We start from the raw sequence: 18,487 nt of genomic DNA on the forward strand, positions 1-18,487 counted from the left end.
TAATATTTTAATATAATCTATTAAATTATAATCTTAGGACAGGTCGTTTCAACAGTTAAAATTTTATAACAACAATAAGATTCACCTGTATGCATCTGCAATGCATTATAAAAATATATATATATATTATGTGTTGGTCTACATAATATACATAAGGTTTAATTAATTGCACCATATTCTAGTAATATATTACATTACATTCTTAACTCTTCAATAATTACAGAAACATCTTATGGAGTGGTAATGTTTTCATGATTACTTTTCAAATACTGTATACATGAATTTCCAGCAAATGTAGAGTTCACAGTTATTTCATTTACAGTAAGAGGTATTTAAAAAGTTTGCATGCGATGAATCTCCACTAAAATCATCCCACCAAAATGAATCATCACCTTCAGTGTTTGATGTTGCACACAAGGCATCTTCAAATTGTATTCAAGCCTGTTGAATCACAAACTAAACTTTAGCCTGCACTGAGTGACTGCCCACATGAAGAAGCTTTGTACTTTTTTAAGGTATCATGTCAAATTCAGGTTGTAGTAACTAATATAAAATAACATGCATGAAGATGAACCACAGCAAATACATACAGATTTATTTTGCATGAGAAATATAATGGTATCAAATACACTCTCTCTCTCTCTCTCTCTCTCTCTCTCTCTCACACACACACACACACACATCCAAATAAACCTCAAACTGAAGGAAGATTCTTTCTTGTTACAGGTAATTACAATACATTAACATGAGAGATTGCCTTAGGATAAACAAACTGCCTTCCCTAAATGTAATAAAACTGGACATTGTGCAGATAAACAAACAGACTTAAAGGTGCACTAAATAATTTGTTAATGTATTACATTTCATAAACCACTGCCACTTTGCATTAGAGCTGTTTCATTTCTTATTTCTGTTTTTTTTTCCTTTTCTTTTTTTGTCTATTAACTTTAAGAACTTAGTTACTGTATGTCTTCAATATTTATATTGTATTTGGTTCGTTTTATGTCTGTTTTGTTTAATTCTGATGAGAACCTTGAGCAATGCAAAAGTATAAATATGCTATATTAATAAAATAAATATCTAAACTTATTAATAATTGCTTAAAATGCACAACACAGCAAGTCATACAATCTCAACATAGCGGACCCTATGAGGGTGAAACCCACCTTAAAATACATCTGTATTTTATAGGCAAATGATATGACTGGATCTCATGTGAGTGTAAAACATATTTTGCTAAAACTAATTTTTGTTAGCTACAAGTGGAAAAATTAATTAGTACACCTTTAAAAGAGAAGATAATACCAGACTTTCTTGCAATACATAATAGTCCAATGATGCAAACATGAAGAAAAAACACATAAGCCCATACAATGTCTGATAAGTGTTTTACAGTTAATTTGTCATAAACCTGAAAAGGCCTACATGAAGCACTTAGCTGACACAGACATCCCCTTTTTCTCTCAGTCTTTTTGTGCATGAAAAGTGACAAATGTAACTGCAATTTGGTATCACATGAGCCAATGTCTGATGTGCATCAAAAAGTCAAGGATGGTTGTATAAAACCTCCAGAAGTCCAAAAAAGAGTTAAAGATGGATGTAGCTGGAGAAAGATCAGCAATACACTGACCAATAAATAAGATTAAAAATTATATAGGCTCCTGGGAAGATCATGCGGGAGTACTTATCAATGGCATGCGTGTTCTGCATAATGCGTAAGGCGCGGATGCCCTTTTTCTTGGTGGTGGTGGACTCGCTGCTCATGGACATGTGAACCACCATGTGCTCATGTTTCTCTGGCACCACATCCTCAAGAACCATGGGAGCTTCTGTGTAGCCAGCCAAGCTGTTGGTGTCAGCCTCACTGTAGGTCCCATCTAACATCATGGTCCTGGTGTGGGACATACCGCAGGTGCAGGGCAATGACTGGAACAGGTTGAGTTTGGCACCCAGGGAGAACAGAGAACAAAGAGAAGATATCATTAGCAAGGGCAAATTATCAGTTGGCTTTATTTAGCTGATGGCTGACTATCTTATTAACATTCCTCAACCCTTAAAAAGAGGGTTAAACATGAGAAAAGAAAGTGGGTGTTAAATTGCAAATAGTGTGCAACATTTGGGGTTTAGAAGTAAAAATTAAAATATTTTTCTCCATAGAACTGACTTTTAACAATAAATTAGAAACTGTTAGTTATGAGGTTGTTAAATCAACTGGAATTAATTCTGATTCTGTGGAGGCCAACAGCTTATATTATTTAAACTGATTTAAATAATCACGTTTAAAGTGGAATATGTGATGGAAAAGCTACATTAACTATGATGCTGCCAAAAAATCTTCACTAATCAAATCGAAATAAGCTGTTCGCACAAAAATAACTATTTAGCGCCCAGACATTCCCATGAAGTGCTGTAGATACACACACTCTCTCAAACTATTTAAATATATGTAGATCAATTTTTATTTTTTAGTCAAATTAAATTTTGTAATTCACCTCATTGGTTTGGTTGAGGTCATATAACGCCTAAACAAAGACTTCTGAAAATCTATACAGGGAAAAATGAATGGGAAAATACTTCCAGAACCATGACCAGGGATAAAGTGGACGGGCACTGTTGCACTCAATAGAGAAGTTAAAATGCCAATAGCATATAGAGTAATTTGTAATATTAAGCATGAATACAGTTAGGCAAATTTTCTGTGTGCATAGAAATCAATGTAAAATATGCACTGTGAAGTACAATTTCCCACAGTGCAATGACACATGACCTTCCATTCAGAGGTAATTGAAAGTAATATCCACACATTCTTTTGTGTTAGGATATCTGATTGGAATAACAAGAGTTTTCCAGTTTACACTGCTTCATTTTTATTTGCATTTACATAATGAGATCACACAGAAAAGTCATGAGGCCATGGCAAAGTAATGGATTAGAGTTGGAAAACACTGCATGATTGGAAAAATCATTTTTTACCTGCTCTCTAACTGCTCGATCTCTGAGCTTACGCTCCCTCCTCTCCTGGACCGTGGTCAGATAGTTGACTGCTGCATACTCCAAGACGGACAGGAACACAAACACAAAACTGACCCACAGGTAAATGTCCACAGCTTTGATGTAGGAGACTCTGGGCATGGAGGCGTTCACCCCAGTGATGATGGTGGACATGGTGAGCACCGTTGTGATACCTTGATCAAATCAGCACATCCTGTTAAGATCTGCAGGTGTGTGACTTTTCATTAGAAGTAACAATGATATTTGTGATAATCTTACCTAATGAAACTCTGGCTGGAACAGCCCTGCGATCAATCCAGAACGACACCCATGACAACATAACCATAAGTGTGGCAGGGAAATAAGTCTGCAGCAGGAAGAAGAAGATGTGGCGGCGAAGGGTAAAGTTTATATACAGGCGGTTGTACCATCCTAAAGAGAAAAAGAGATAAAAATGCACATGGAGTCAAATATAAATCCAGCAAACAATTTAGCCACAAATTTTAACAAATGGCATTCTAACTACCATTCAAAAGTTTAGGGCTTTGGTTCTCAAGAAACATTTCTTATTTCTATCATCAATGTTAAAAACAGTTGTGCTGGCCAATATTTTTTTGTACACCATGATACTTTAGATTTCGTTGATGAATAGAAAGCACAATACGGCATTTATTTTGAAATGGAAATTTTTCGTTACATTATAAATATCTTTAATGTATTAATATCTATCAAAATCGTACCGACCCTAAACTTTTTGACCGGTAGTATATTTTAAAGCAAGACACCATAAGCACACTTTTCAAGTATTTCACAAAAATACATTTGTTAGACTGTTAATTATACAAATATTTACACATTGTCCACAATCTGATGAACCAGTAGCACCAGTTGGTTAAATGCCAATGCAAAAACCAGCTCAGAGAAGACAAGTTATCATTTACTCGCAGATGCCACTTGCTTTGATAATTAATGCAATGACATTCATACACATTTAAGTGTGACTTAAGCGTCCAAATTAATCTTGGGGCCACACTACTTTGACTAATTTGACAAATAATCCCCCAATACCTGTGCTGCTGTAGAAAGCCAGGCGAGAGGTGGTGTGAAACTTCTGAATGAGGAACTGAGAGAGAGAGATTTTGTCATCTATACTCAAAGACTCATCTCCACTTTTCCAGTACAGCATCAGATCCTCATCTGTGTAGGCATCTAGAAAAGAAGGATCCATTTCAGGAAAAAACTAACTTGGCAGAGTGGATTGAGCATGTGTCACATTAAAAATAACTCAAATGAATGATTCACTCACAGCTCTCCAACTCCAAAGTGCAGGTCTGTGTATCCAGCGGGAAACGGCTGAAGTCCATGTTGCAGGCTGCTGTAACGGTGACCCTGGGCACAAGAACCATGTATAACACGGATGAAAATACAGAAACCCACCGTCTTAGATCTTTATATTTCATCATATTCCACGGACGGCTGCTTTATTCACTTTTCAAACCCAAAAACCATTTGCATATGCAGTTTCAAATGAAATTCTGTCATCATTTACTCAACTCCATGTCCATACAACATTTTTTTTTTCTCCCAGCCCTACTTTCATGCTTCTGTGAAATGCAAAAAGTAGTTTTCTAGCAGAGTGTCCAATCTGCTCTTTTCCACACAATTGATGTAAAAGAGCAGCTTGGACATTCTGCTAAGCATCTCCTTTTGAGTTCCACAGGAAAGAGAAAGTCATATGGACTTGAGATGACACTAGCTTTGGTAAGAAAGCTCCTGCTAAGAATAAAAATGTAAATGTGATGTAAATGTGCTTAGTAATGCTAGTCAAGAAGGCATATTAGCGCCATTTACAGAACCGACACTAAGACCATTTAATTTCTCTCTCTCTCTCTCTCTCTCTCTGTTCTCTGTAGTGGTGTCCATCATTTGTTGGACAATGGAAATAATCTGGGCCAGTCCCATCAATAACGACACTTTCCCTGGAGCCAGAACAGTGTCTGAAATTTGACTTTGAACTCAGCACTAGCCCTTGATTCTAGCCTGCACGCAGGTAGCTTGGCCTAATTTTTAACTCACAGCACAAAAGACACAGCAAAAACATCACAGGCCAGAAGCGTCATTCTAATTTTAACACCGCAGCAATATGCAAATGCTTAAGCCCGGCGACGTGCTTTTGTTTTCTGACCACATTAAAAATGAAATCACATTCAGTAGCTTGGAGATGAAATGTAGCAACTGCTGAAAAATATAAACTTTTTCCTAACATTGTACAAAATAAACAGGAATTATAATAAATATGTATAAGTATATTTGCATAAATACATTTAAACTCTATACATAACTTATATTTCATTGGATTTGTAATGGCTCACTTAAAAGTCAGAAATGCCGGTGTAGATAATCTGCTTTTTTACCTCAGGCTGTAAAGAACGTGACCATCAGGGAACACTCTCAGCATGATATTTTCTGTGGTGGTGTCATGAATAAAAGATCTTTTAGAGTGGACGAAGAAGACGTCAGGAACCCAGATCTTTTTCACCAAGCGTCCGTCGAAAGTCATGCTTTTATTTGTAGTGCTGGTGAAAGACAAGCGCTCGTCCTTCCAGTAATGTCTCAGGTATAATGTCATAGTAAAGTCCTACAACAGATGGAGGAAAAAATATTTTTTTTAAGAAGGGTTTTTACAATATTTAGTTAAAGCACAGTGATTTAAAAAAAAGTCTCTACCATTCTTGTTTTCTGAACTGTTCAAAAGTTTTTTTCTTTAACAAACTAATAATTTTATTCGGCAAGGATGCAATCAATTGATCAAGTGACAGTTAAGTAATTCATAATGTTATAAACATTTCTATTTCAAATAAATTATGTTCTTTTAAACATCCTTTTCATCCAAAGAATCATGACAAAACTCACAAGAATGAATTGCATATTAAAATAAGTTAAACAAAAACTGGCATTCAAAATTATTATTATTATTATTTATTTTTTTTTACTGTATTTCTATCAAATAATTGCAGTCTTGGTGAAACAAACTTCTTTTGAAAATTATTTCTGACCCCAAACATAAGAACGGGAATGTATATTAAGGTTAATCTCATGACAACCCATTACATTTGACCCCAAAATAAAAAAAAAAAGAAAAAAGAATTATATTTGGCATAAATAAATTTTTTGGACCATTAGGATTTTTAGTATTGAGACATATTTCTCAAGTACGGAACCCCGCACATGACATGTGCGCGCGATTTACTAATTCGTTCCCTCAATTTACTAAAACGTGCACACGATTACTATTGCGCTCCCTCGATTTACTATAGCGTTCCCTTGTTTTACTATTGTGTTCCCCCGATTTTCTAAATCGTGCGCACGATTTAGCAAATCGAGGGAACAAATTAGTAAATAGTGCGCCCAATTTATAAATCGAGTGAACGCAATAGTAAATCGAGGGAACGCTATAGTAATCGTGTGCACGTTTTAGTACATTGAGGGAATGAATTAGTAAATCGTGCACGATTTAGCCTTATAATTTTTCCAGTGTGTCATGTGTGGGGCTCTGTACTCAAGCCTCTTATACTGTGAGGTAAAAAATATTTGACAATATGTGAAAGAAAAACATATGATTTTTAAAGAATAGTTCTACCAAAAATACGTTTATACTCACCCCTATTTTTTTTCCAAACCTGTATGACTTTCTTTTTTGTTGGGACACAAAAGCAGACATCTGGAGACTGTATATGTCAGAAAAATGAGACTAGAGCTTCTGGTTCCTTTTTGAAGTACCATAAAAGTGGTTTATATGACTTGTGTGGAATATCCCAAATCTTCAGTCCTCTGAAGACAGAAGAACATAGCGCACAAGTCATAGGAACCAATTTTTTGGGACTTTAGTATCCTTTTGAAGCTTGAAAGCTATATTCCTTGTCATTGCACTCAAAAGAGTGACCACATTCTTCAGAAATTCTCCTTTTGTGATCCAAGGAAGGAAGTCTTTATGTTCGCAACAACATGAGGGTGAGTTTTTCTTCATAGAGATAAGAATGGGATTTCCTATGCTTTACAGTAATGAGAATTGAGATGTGTGCATATGACGGCCCTTAAATTTAATGCCCAAGGATAAAAACATTACGTTGGCTTTATTTTCTGAGCAAAATGTGGTTTCTTTCTTTTTATTTTGGGGTGAAACAAGACCATGTTCTTCAAAGGTTTAGTGAGAACCACTTATTTACTTTATAAATACAGGCAATGTAACACTGTAAAGTTTTGGGAGTGACAACTGTTTTTCGCTGTAGCAAGTACAAAACCAACTTCACATCTTTTCCTTACAACAATTCCTTTGATCTTTTCTTTGCAGTTTGTTTAAATAGAAAGTTGGTGTGACTCTCGATCCTCCAAATGCCTCTCTAAATTGCTCAAGCAGACTTCTCTATTCTTTCTTTTGGTTATATAACAATAAAATGGCTAGTAATGATATACGGTCAAGAAAAGCACCACACAGTTTCTTTGTTGCATCGCACAAAGGCTTGTGAAATCCAAAACATGACATGAATGGGTGTCATATTCTGTTAAAACAGAAGTAAAAAGCAGATCCATGATCAAAGTTTCAACCATCAGAGACGCAGCAGCTCTTTTTAGGATTACCCTTTTGGGATTAAGTAACTGCGAAAAAAGCCAGTAATAAATGGGCGAAAAGCAAGAGAATTATGAAATTGAAAGTGATTCTTACAAAACTTGTGAAGATCATGTCCAGGTGTGTGTGTGTGTGTATATATATATATATATATATATATATATATATATATATATATATATATATATATATATATATATATATATATATATATATATATATATATATATATAAATGATATTTAAAATTTAAGATTTATATTTTATTATAATATTTTTTCTGTGTTATTTTACTATTTTTAAATTATACTTTGCATAGAAAATGCAACCTATTTTTAGGACCTTTTTATTTTTGGATAGTAGATTTTCATGTCAATTAATCCCTAAAATTCTAACTATTATTAATAAATGAATGAATAGAAAAATTAATAATAATACTATTAAAAAAAGATATATAAGATGATGTAAAAACTAAACACTTTACACCATAGTAGTATTTTATTTATTTTTATTTTATTAAAATAGCATAAAATATTTTTTATATTTTAAGTCATGCTAAATTTAATTTCATGAAATTCAAATTTGACTGTTTAACGTGTGCTCATGTGTTCAATTATTTAGAATCAAATAGCTGATGATGTTATGTAAAATGACACATGTGAAAAAAAAAAAGCAACTGTTTGGGATTACCTACCATGTCAACTTCTGAAATACTGTCCAAGCTTTCCACTTGTACATCAACTCCCACTGGAATAGCAGGACCTGCAAAAGACAAAACATGTCACCCATTTCTACAACATATACAACTGTTTGTCAATTGAATTACACCATCTTCTCCATCCCACTGATATATATGGCCTCTTCTGCTTTTGCCATGCATTCATTTTTCATAACACTGTTTGTTTACTGGATTCTGACAGCTTTATACCAGTCGCAATTAGCAGGGTGTTTGCAAAGACTTCTGTGAGCATCATTAAAAACGTCCTCATGGCCAGATCTGGATCTGTTTGCTTTCCACCAGATCTGTTCACAAAAGGCTTAGCAGCTGCTTTGACATCTGACAGATTGTAGGAAATGCTATAGCTCTCAAAGGATGGGACTTCAACTGGAACTGCAGCTTTGATATCCTACATGGAGCTGCACTTGTCTTCTGCAGCAAATCTAAAGCCTTGCTCTTTACCAGGATTACTGTAATAGGGCTATCTGTCACTCAGAAGGTAAGACATTTAGGTAAATGGGCAGAGGGTGGCCTGTACATACAGACGGGGATGATGTGAGAACGCCAGACAGAATCAAAACGAGATTTCCAGTGTGTCCCATCGCCACTCCTAGTCCTAGTAATCCGACCAGATTACTGGAAATGGTAGATTAATCTTTGATGCTCAAAATGATACCAACACTGACTGAAACTTGCCATTAAATGTCACTTAATGTATCACTTATTAAAACCCTTTATGAAAAGCACAAGCATTACTTCACATGCTGCAGAAAACGCATATGAGTCCTGCTGATAAATAACCACCAACTGCTGGAGATGACTTTTACAAATTTGCTTATGTAATCCAAATCCTCATAAGTAAACGACTGCCATGCAACACTCACTGGACCATCCTGTTTATTTCCCCGTCATGTACCATCAAGGCTTATCATATCACACAAATAAGCCTAAATAAGGACACAGCTCCTAGGTAAAATCGATTTGTCCAAACTAATCAACCCCCTGCTGTCAGTTAGAATGACCTTGAGTTCAGCTGTCCTATTTCTCAGTTGTAGTTACCACTTGGAGGTGGGTATTTGTGCTTTTTCCATTAAAAACGTATTCAAAGATCCTTGTATTAACTGGATATCATTAAAGTTCATCAATAAATAAGTAAATACATATACATAATCTTTTTTTTTTACACACTCTTATGTTGTTCAAAATCCATATGAACCTTTATTCTCTTAAAATGTTAAAAAAATATCTCCTTTTGGGTTTCACAAAAAAAAAAAGAGAGTAATAAAGGATAGGAACAATGTAATTAGTATGATAAAATGTTCCCCAGGGCATATTTGAATTAATGAAAATTATCTTCTATTATTTACATCTCATGTTGTTCGAAACCAGTATGACTTTTTTATTCTCTTAAAATTAATCATCTTAAAATACAAATAAAGAATTATTATTTATGCTCTTTCATTTTGTTTCGAACCAATATGATTTTTTATCTTTTTTTGTGTTCCACAGATGAAAGTCTTAAAGGTTTGAAACAACATTACATGAGAGATGTTCTTTAAAATAAATAAATAAACAAATCATTTTCTGTTTTTATTTTCAGATCCTCATGTTATTTCGAACTCATATTACCTTTTTATCCTCTAAAAATTCAAAGAAATATACCCTTTTGAAAAATGATAAAAGTCACAGAGGTTTGGAACAACAATGATGTTCTTAAAATGGACAGTTCTTTAAAAAAAAAATTATATATATATATATATATATATATATATATATATATATATATATATATATATATATATATATAGTTTATTTACACACTCATGTTGTTCCCAACCCATTTTATCCCTCAAAAAATTCATAAAAATATCTCCATCTGTATTCACAGAATAAAGAAAGTCAAAGTCATAGTGCAAAAACATGTTTATTTTTAAGGTGAATTACTCCTTTTTTTTAAATGAATGAATCACCCATTTCCAGTGTTGATTTTATTAATAGTGCTTTTCTTTCAAAGTTCCCGAGGCTATGACATTGAGCTGGTAATCGCTGGCTGATGTTTGGCTAGTGGGCGGTCTTTAAACCAGCTGTCTGCGGGGCAGGGCAGGCTGGGATTGTTGCATGTGCTAATCCACATGACCGGTCAGTACAAACCGCTGCCAGATTAATCTCGCCTCTAGCGCCATAGCGCCTCAGCCCATAGCAGATCGAGTGATCCTCCAGATGGACCAACCCATCAGTGTGGACCGCTTAAGTCTTTTACACACAAATATAAAAAGCGAGAAAAGAGAGAGAGTGCCAACAAAATGTAATGTGATTACAATCGTCCTCAGTTTCGCAAGCAGCTTGTAAAACTAAGTGATCCTTTCGTCGAATGTCAGAATTCATACAACAGAATACAAATAACGTGAAAAAAGGCTGCTGGCTTTGAAGACATGTGACATCCTGGCACAGAGATGTTACTTGATATCTTTTGATCTTTCAGTTCATTGACTATCTGGTTTTCAGAAGCTGCTGGCCCAGCTGGCCCAGCAAACATTAGTATTGAAAGCTACATAGTGCATATGCAAATCTGCAGACAGAAGAAACGGTCTACAACATGATATCAATCTATAATAGGTGTAATCCTTTGCATCAAGAAACACATACTGCCCTGTAATGACCCATAAACATGCAGTGAATGCTATATGTTCTGTGTACATCAACTGATACTCCCCTTGTGGAGGATTAGACATAAGCTTTATGCACCATCAGTTAGCCGTCTCTGGATTTAAACCAGACTGCAGTCATGCATTAGCAATTCTCTTTTGCTTCAGAAGTAAAACTCATTTATGCAGTACACACGGCACATTATACCTGCACTACCATTTACTAATCAATTTTTAGCATGCTTGTCATTGAACAACTGCAGTATCTATATACTGCAATTTATCGATGAAAAGCATATTAAAAAGCATTGCTTAATATGATAGGACACAACAGGAATAAAAGCCAATGTCATCTTCCTAGTCCAAAATTCATAATTTTATATAATATTATAATTGCAGCAGATTGACAGAGCTGTGAAAAGAAATGGTTCAACAAATCCATGTAAATATTTGGAAAAAATAATATAACACCCTCAATACCACGACTTAGGTGCCCTTGAGCAAGGCATCGAACCCCCAACTGCTCCCCGGGTGCTATAGCATAAATGGCTGCCCACTGCTCCGGGTGTGTGTTCACAGTGTGTGTGTGTGTGTGTGTGTGTGTGCACTTTGGATGGGTTAAATGCAGAGCACAAATTCTGAGTATGGGTCACCATACTTGGCTGAATGTCACGTCAAGTCACTTTCACTTTTCACTTTCACTTGGACTTATTTGACATTTACTGAAAAAATAAATAAATAAGTACAATATCACCAATTATTATTTGTATTATAATAATAAAGTACATTATATTAACTCATTGCATAATTCTACATTTGTAAATAATTTAAAAAAATTTAAAAACTAAACATTGACAGCACCAATTTCTGTGAAAAGTAATGGTTCAACAAGATCATAGAAATACCTTTGATACAGCAAGATATTTTTGAGAAATGTCTACACTCAAAATAACCCCTTGCTCTGAACCAACCTGTTTATTTAAAGGGGACATCGAATTAAATTTTCACTTATTTTTTCTTTTTTTCTTTTCTTTTTTTTTGCATTTAGTTAGGTTTCTGGCAAGAAAGGTAAAAAAAAAACACAAGAAAAAAGAAAGCACGCAGCCAGTTCGTTATGCTGGGTGTTGTTTTACATGACCATAGAGGATTTTTAAACAAAGTAGGTTACAGTTATCTATCTATCTATCTATCTATCTATCTATCTATCTATCTATCTATCTATCTATCTATCTATCTATCTATCTATCTATCTATCTATCTATCTATCTATCTATCTATCTATCTATCTATCTATTGGTTTATCTATTGGTTTATCTATCTATCTATCTATCTATCTATCTATCTATCTATCTATCTATCTATCTATCTATCTATCTATCTATCTATCTATCTATCTATCTATCTATCTATCTATCTCTCTATCTATCTATCTATCTATCTATCTATCTATCTATCTATCTATCTATCTATCCAGTGTTTTGGTAGAAAAGCAAATGAAAATGATCTTTAACCCCTTGGTGAAAAACTATAATAATACTATGAATCTATGACATTGGTTGACAGTTGTGACACATTACATCATGTTGTGAACTAGCAGTCAGGTTTTCACCATCAAGCAGATGCAACAATGCTTCACTGACAGAGCTGACAGATCTGTGTTTGCGTCTGAGGGGGTGAATGTGTTTGGGCTATTTTCATTTCCTTTGCTGTGACCCCCTGCTGAACAAAGAGCAATTCCCAAACGTATGCCGAGTCAGAACATCTAAATGAGTGACTTTTTAGATACTCTATTCATAGGAGGAATGCCAGCAAACACGGGAGTGTTTCTTTTTCTTTGCCCTATATAGGAACACATCATTATAAAAAGAACAGGGGGACTGTATGGACTAGCAGGAGAACTTTCATTGGTTCTTAGCCTTTACTACGCAAACGTTTAAGTATAATACACTTAAAGGGAATCTTTGAGCTCCCTCTTATATCATCCTTTAATACCATAGCCGTGGTAGAGAAGGAATAGAAGGCATTAAAGGAATAGATCATACAAAAAAAGAAAAGAAAATTCTGACACGATTTAATCACCTTCCTGTCGTCGCAAACTGTTATTTTGTCCATAGATCACAAAAAGAAGAGTTTTTGAATCTTTACACCATTGCAGTGACAGTTCACAGAGACCATGACTGTCAAACTCCAAAAAAGGCAAGAAAATAAACCCACTAAAAATAAAAAGCACCATAAAAGTCCTTAATAATCTTACATTCTTGTTTATCAGAAATGGAAGGATAAGTTTACACACACACACACACACAAAACATTTCGCTGTTGACATGCCATTTTTGAATCTGGACGTGTTTGTATCTATCATTGAAATCCACTGAAAATATCTAATGTAAATATCGAAATGATAGCAAATAAATAATATACATTTGTTTTTTTGGAGGGGTTAATTATTCCTATTTTAGAATCTCATCTTCCCAGAGGATCGATCTGCACACACACACATCCGGCTGCTTCTATGTGATCTGATTGACTGTTAACTTTCCCCAACATTAAAAATGGTTGTAAAAAGCTTGAGAAAAGTGCACAAGGCTCCATCTGCAAAGCTAAAAGCATAAAAAATGTCTAACTAAAATCGATCTAAACGAGTTTAATAAGATACTGCTTTGTAAAAGAAATATGTGAAATCAAGGTCGAAGAAAGTCCACGTCCATGCAAAAATTTAATCAAAGCATGCTAATTCATTTTTAGGAAAAAATTACTCTTAACATGAAATAACAGACCGATTATATTATCACTGAAGCAATTCGAGTGGAATATTTACATGAAAAATAAGCATGAATGTCAGAAAGTAATTGGTTTCTGTCTCTTTGCTTCAGTGGCACTGAGCTGCACAAACTCCACAAGTTTGTGTAAATCTTCTCCAGCACGATCCAAAGACAATCTTGTGCTTCAGTGGAAGCAAAAACGTATAAACTATCTGTACAGAGAGTCACATGATCAATGACACAAATTGTACTTATTTGATTAGTGACCTAGCAATGGTTTTCTCTTTCAGAATCATAAAACTTCATATTTCCAAGTTTTAAATAAAAACAGATTTGGTTTCGGACTTTCTAAGATTTTATACTGTATGAATTAAAAGTTCTATGTAAAATAATTGTATGGGGTATATGATACACAATACAGGCAACTTTATGGCTTAATATCAAATAATGATAGGCTATATTCACCTGCCTATCAATGCATATCACAAACTCCAAAACTCAAAACCAAATGCACTCCAGAAAAAGTAAAAATCCCAGTCTTTACACAGCAGTGCTTAATAATGAGGCTGTTTACCCCTCTAGAGGGAGCCAGTGTAGATTTAATGTCTGCTGGTCAAGTAACTGACCTGAATGTTTTCAAACTGTGCATACTAAATACTATATCTGCAATCTGTACATAAGATCAAAACAATGCAACTAAAATTATTTTTATTGGCATTCAGAGAACTGATGGAGTGAAGACCTTATAACAGTAGTTAATCAACAGGACTTAAGACTTTCTTAGTCTCATGCTTGAAGTACATTTGTCTTATTTTGAGTAATCTTCAGAGGATTTGGATGCCAAACATTTTAAATTACACATGTCTTTACATGTCAAGATTTAAAAAAAGAAAAAGGCTCCAGACTGAGGTTGTGGCTTACAAATTAAGGCAAAGAAATGCAATTTACATTTACAACACAGAAATACTGTATGATGAACTAACCTCCAAATGCGGGCCTCATGGTGAAGTCATGGTCATCCACTTTCAACAGCTGCTCTGTTTTCAGTCGCCGTGATTTTGTCACATCCGGTGGCTTCTTTGCCAGGGAGCTGCGGGTTTCAAAGTCACAAAAAACTCAGATCAGCCTCTTATATCAGACATTAGACAATGTGCACTATTGCTAGGTGGAATCTACCAGAGGTTACATGAAAAACTCAGCCTGAACCCTCAAAGTCAATGACGTTTACATAATATCTGTGAAAACGCAGCCGCAAAAGTGTAATGACGGATTAAGATCATGCACTGCGCTTGTACCAACAAATTGTTAAGGCAGTGGTGAACTAACCGTAGCAGCCGGATCTGTTACAAATTACAGGAGATGTTATCGACAGACATGTGAGTCCTGAAGACTAGATTCATGAACTGTGATTGCTCCAGTCAGACAATGCACATAATTAACTCTTTATGTGACAATCACTGACAGTGAGAAGTGGACTGCCTCGTTCCTCTCAGCTTCTTGTCATTTGTAATTTATTTCCTGTTGCGAATATGAGACAGAAGGCAGTTTGCCATGACTGGCACCCTGTCTGCAGCGCTACTGCTGGATTTTCTCATTAATTCTGCAGATTGTTTGTTTGTTTTCATTTTGTAGACCCATGAAGCTGTACCCATGTGAGCTGTTTGTCAGGACAGCTTTGTGCCAACGTACTGTCCTTGGCAGATGGGCGAAATGATGAAACGTGGCTGTTTGTCTGAGTAAGAAGCACCAGTTCGAGCACACCAGTGATATGTGTTCGGTTCAGTGGCGGTATCATCTGTCTGGGTCACGTTAATTGTGCATTGGCCCCTGGCCTCATTTATGGCACTATGCCGTCATACAGAAATCAGACTAATAAAGTTGGTTGGAAAATTAGTCTGCGAAAGACCAATGAATGAGTTCACACTATCGCCACTTATGTGCAGCATCTCGGAACACATAAATCAGATACATTATTATAAAATGCATGAAAATAGTAATGGACCGATATAGATCCGATACCCTGAAAAATTTTTACTCCGTAAATTTAACAATTTATTACTAAGAAAGACAGTTTAATTAAACGTGAAATTGAAATTAGATTTGCAGATGAAAAAAAAAAAACAAGTCAAAAATTGACAACAAGACATTTTAGACATTTTAAATTCAAGCATTTTAGATTTCTATAATTAAATAGTATAATTAAGGTGAATTGCTGCCTGAAGTTAAAATCAGTCTAAACATGCAGTTATAAATTCATTGATGAATCAAACTCTGAAAACTCAGAAATAATAATAAATAAATAAATAATCGCGACTAGTAAAAAATATATGTGCACTTGTTGACAGACATCTTCAGTCATCTTTATTGTGTTTATTGCTATACTATTCCTCATCATCATCATTTGTGAACCCAGCAGTGTGCAAGTGAAATGTCAATCCAAGTTCAGTTGTCAAATACTGAATAGGTGTCACTTACGTCCCATGCTTCTGAGTTTCCACAGCTCCTGTCCACCTCCTCTCTCTCGTGGTGTGTTTATTCCGGCATTCCCCAAACGAGGCCAGGAAGAGCACTAAAATCAGGAACTGTCTCAGATAAGGCATTATGCAGAGCAGGTGAGAAATCTACAGGTGTGTCCTGAAATCCAGTTTAATCCATGAACTCGGTGACTCGGGAAAGGCAGCATCTTTTTTCGCTCTCGGCGCAGAAATCGCTGCAGCTCTCATCTCTGGCATGCGCGATGTGTGGATGGTTTAAATATCAGCGCGGCGCGACGCGACGCGACGCATGCTGCAGCTCCGCGCGGCGTCTTCTGCCTGTCATTGGTTATCAGCTGCACAGCTGCTTTGACCACATGGCATCAACGGTGGGCATACACGCCTTTCCATTCTCACAGCTGTCTGTGCGGCTGGAGGAAAAGACGGATTAAGACACATATGACCTCAAAAAGCTCTATATCGGGAGCTATGAATGCTTTCAAATCTAATGCACGGGTGAAATGCATAACCTTCACTAAAAGCCAAAACATCCTCGTGATTGACGCAATTCCACATAGGCTAATTCTCGTGGGATCAATGCATAGAAGGCCTACTGTAGTCTGTAGGTGTGAAAGGACAAGTTCGATTCACTTCCGATTTTACGATGATTATTTTGTTTACAATACTGTGTATTACATAATCGTGGCATTTTCTAGCCTATATTTAGAACACTGTGAAACAATCAACCAAACGGAAATAAGAAATCGTAGGTTTAATTGCGGGCGCGCAATTTGTAACACGAATTTGCGAGGCTTCCGGTGGTCTCTCGGTTCCCGTTATTTTGTGCTGCATATTATTACAAACTAGTATACTTCTTATCATATTAGTTAAATATATTTAAATATGTGATAGGAAGTATACTAGTATTTTTACTAGTATTTACTATATATTTAAACTAATTTTTAAATATGTTTAAATAATATGCATCAGAGTGGTTTATCTGTGGATTATTGTGATGTTTTTATAAACTGTTTGCACTCTCATTCTGACGGCACCCATTCACTGCAGAGGATCCATTGATGTGCAAGTGATGTAATGCTAAATTTCTCTTTTGGTGATGAAACAAACTGATCTACTGTACATTTTGAATAGCCTAATGGTGAATTATTGCTTTATTTAATGCTTAAGAAGTAGTTTTTCTTGGTTGGTTCCGCATGTTAATGACAAATGGAATCTCATTGTAAAGTGTTATTGATTTCAAACCAAATGGCATTGAAACAAAGCACATTACACAAAAATTCCTTGATGGAAACTGACGTCATACGTTTCCTTCAAAATGACACCAGTTGCTTAAAATTCCTTGCAAAGACGCCATACAAAATTGAAGTTACTTCTGAGAAAAAGTCTATTTTGTTATCTAATTCAACTGAAATCTTTTCAATCTCATGAAGATTTCACAAACCCCTGGCTTTTTCTTGGGGGGGGGGGGGGGGGGTATCTAAAGGTCTGCCTTCGTGTCACTGTCACAGCTGCAGATGGTAAGGCTTTTTTTTTCATGCATTTGTCCTCCCCACTCACTCAGCTCCGGCCTCTACTGCCAGTGAAACTCAGCTTATCTGGGATTTCACAGCAATTCTGTGCTGCCACGCCCCGGCTCCGTATCCACTCGATGCCTGCCACTGAGCTGGAGCATCGCCAGTGTGTCACTAAAGGATCTGTTACATAAAAGTTTGTCAGGCCTCTCATATTAAATGGATAAATCTGTCCCCTGCACAGCCAGGGCTTTTGTGTTGCAGTGTTTGCAAATCAAAATGGAGAAATTCAATTGGAAATAATAACAAAGCTATCCTTGGACCTTTTGTGTAAAGATGAACTGATGGCACGTACAGTATAGGAGGCTCTCCAAAACATGCTGTGTCAACCTTATGATATCCAGCCCTAACTGTGTCAAATGAGCGCTGCCACTGCTGGAATCATTCTCCACCTTTCAAACTGCTGGAAACCTTCAAATTGTGGACTAATGTTGCATGCATAACTCATACAGATTTAGATAATAAAAGGAGATGACAACAAGGTTTTTTTTTTTGTTTTTTTTTGCACTGATCCATTGGTTGCTTGGTAAAGTGCAAGGCTCGTGTGAACAATATACCGAGGCATCTGTTTTACTAAAATATGATGAAAGAATTGCACAAAATCTATGTTCAGTAATGAAATTTAAAGCGTAACTCTTTAAATCATAACGAGATAATATACAGTCAATTTATTAAATGG

General features: G+C 35.6%; 1 protein-coding gene across 1 annotated transcript; it reads right to left on the reverse strand.

The window, feature by feature from the left end:
- Nucleotides 1–636: 636 nt before the first annotated feature.
- Nucleotides 637–16,480, reverse strand: LOC113078782 (gamma-aminobutyric acid receptor subunit rho-2-like). The gene is made up of 9 exons (XM_026251080.1): nt 16,218–16,480; nt 14,726–14,832; nt 8,312–8,379; nt 5,406–5,629; nt 4,298–4,380; nt 4,060–4,200; nt 3,271–3,423; nt 2,974–3,185; nt 637–1,926 (listed from the first exon to the last, which is right to left on the reverse strand). Exons 1-9 carry the CDS (start codon nt 16,340–16,342, stop codon nt 1,615–1,617), a joined length of 1,425 nt encoding a protein of 474 aa, XP_026106865.1. The 5' UTR covers nt 16,343–16,480; the 3' UTR covers nt 637–1,614.
- Between the last annotated feature and the right edge of the window lie 2,007 nt (nt 16,481–18,487).

This window comes from Carassius auratus, unplaced genomic scaffold, assembly GCF_003368295.1.
Source record: "Carassius auratus strain Wakin unplaced genomic scaffold, ASM336829v1 scaf_tig00026541, whole genome shotgun sequence".
NCBI lineage: Eukaryota > Metazoa > Chordata > Actinopteri > Cypriniformes > Cyprinidae > Carassius > Carassius auratus.

What these genes read in the sequence shown, in the direction of transcription:
- LOC113078782 (XM_026251080.1), bottom strand. Translation starts at nt 16,342, where the DNA reads ATGCCTTATCTGAGACAGTTCCTGATTTTAGTGCTCTTCCTGGCCTCG. An exon ending in CACGTTCTTTACAGCCTGAG is followed by an intron (nt 4,381 to 5,405) that starts GTAAAAAAGCAG and finishes TCTTGTGCCCAG; the next exon opens with GGTCACCGTTACAGCAGCCT. An exon ending in TCCAGCCAGAGTTTCATTAG is followed by an intron (nt 3,186 to 3,270) that starts GTAAGATTATCA and finishes GATTTGATCAAG; the next exon opens with GTATCACAACGGTGCTCACC.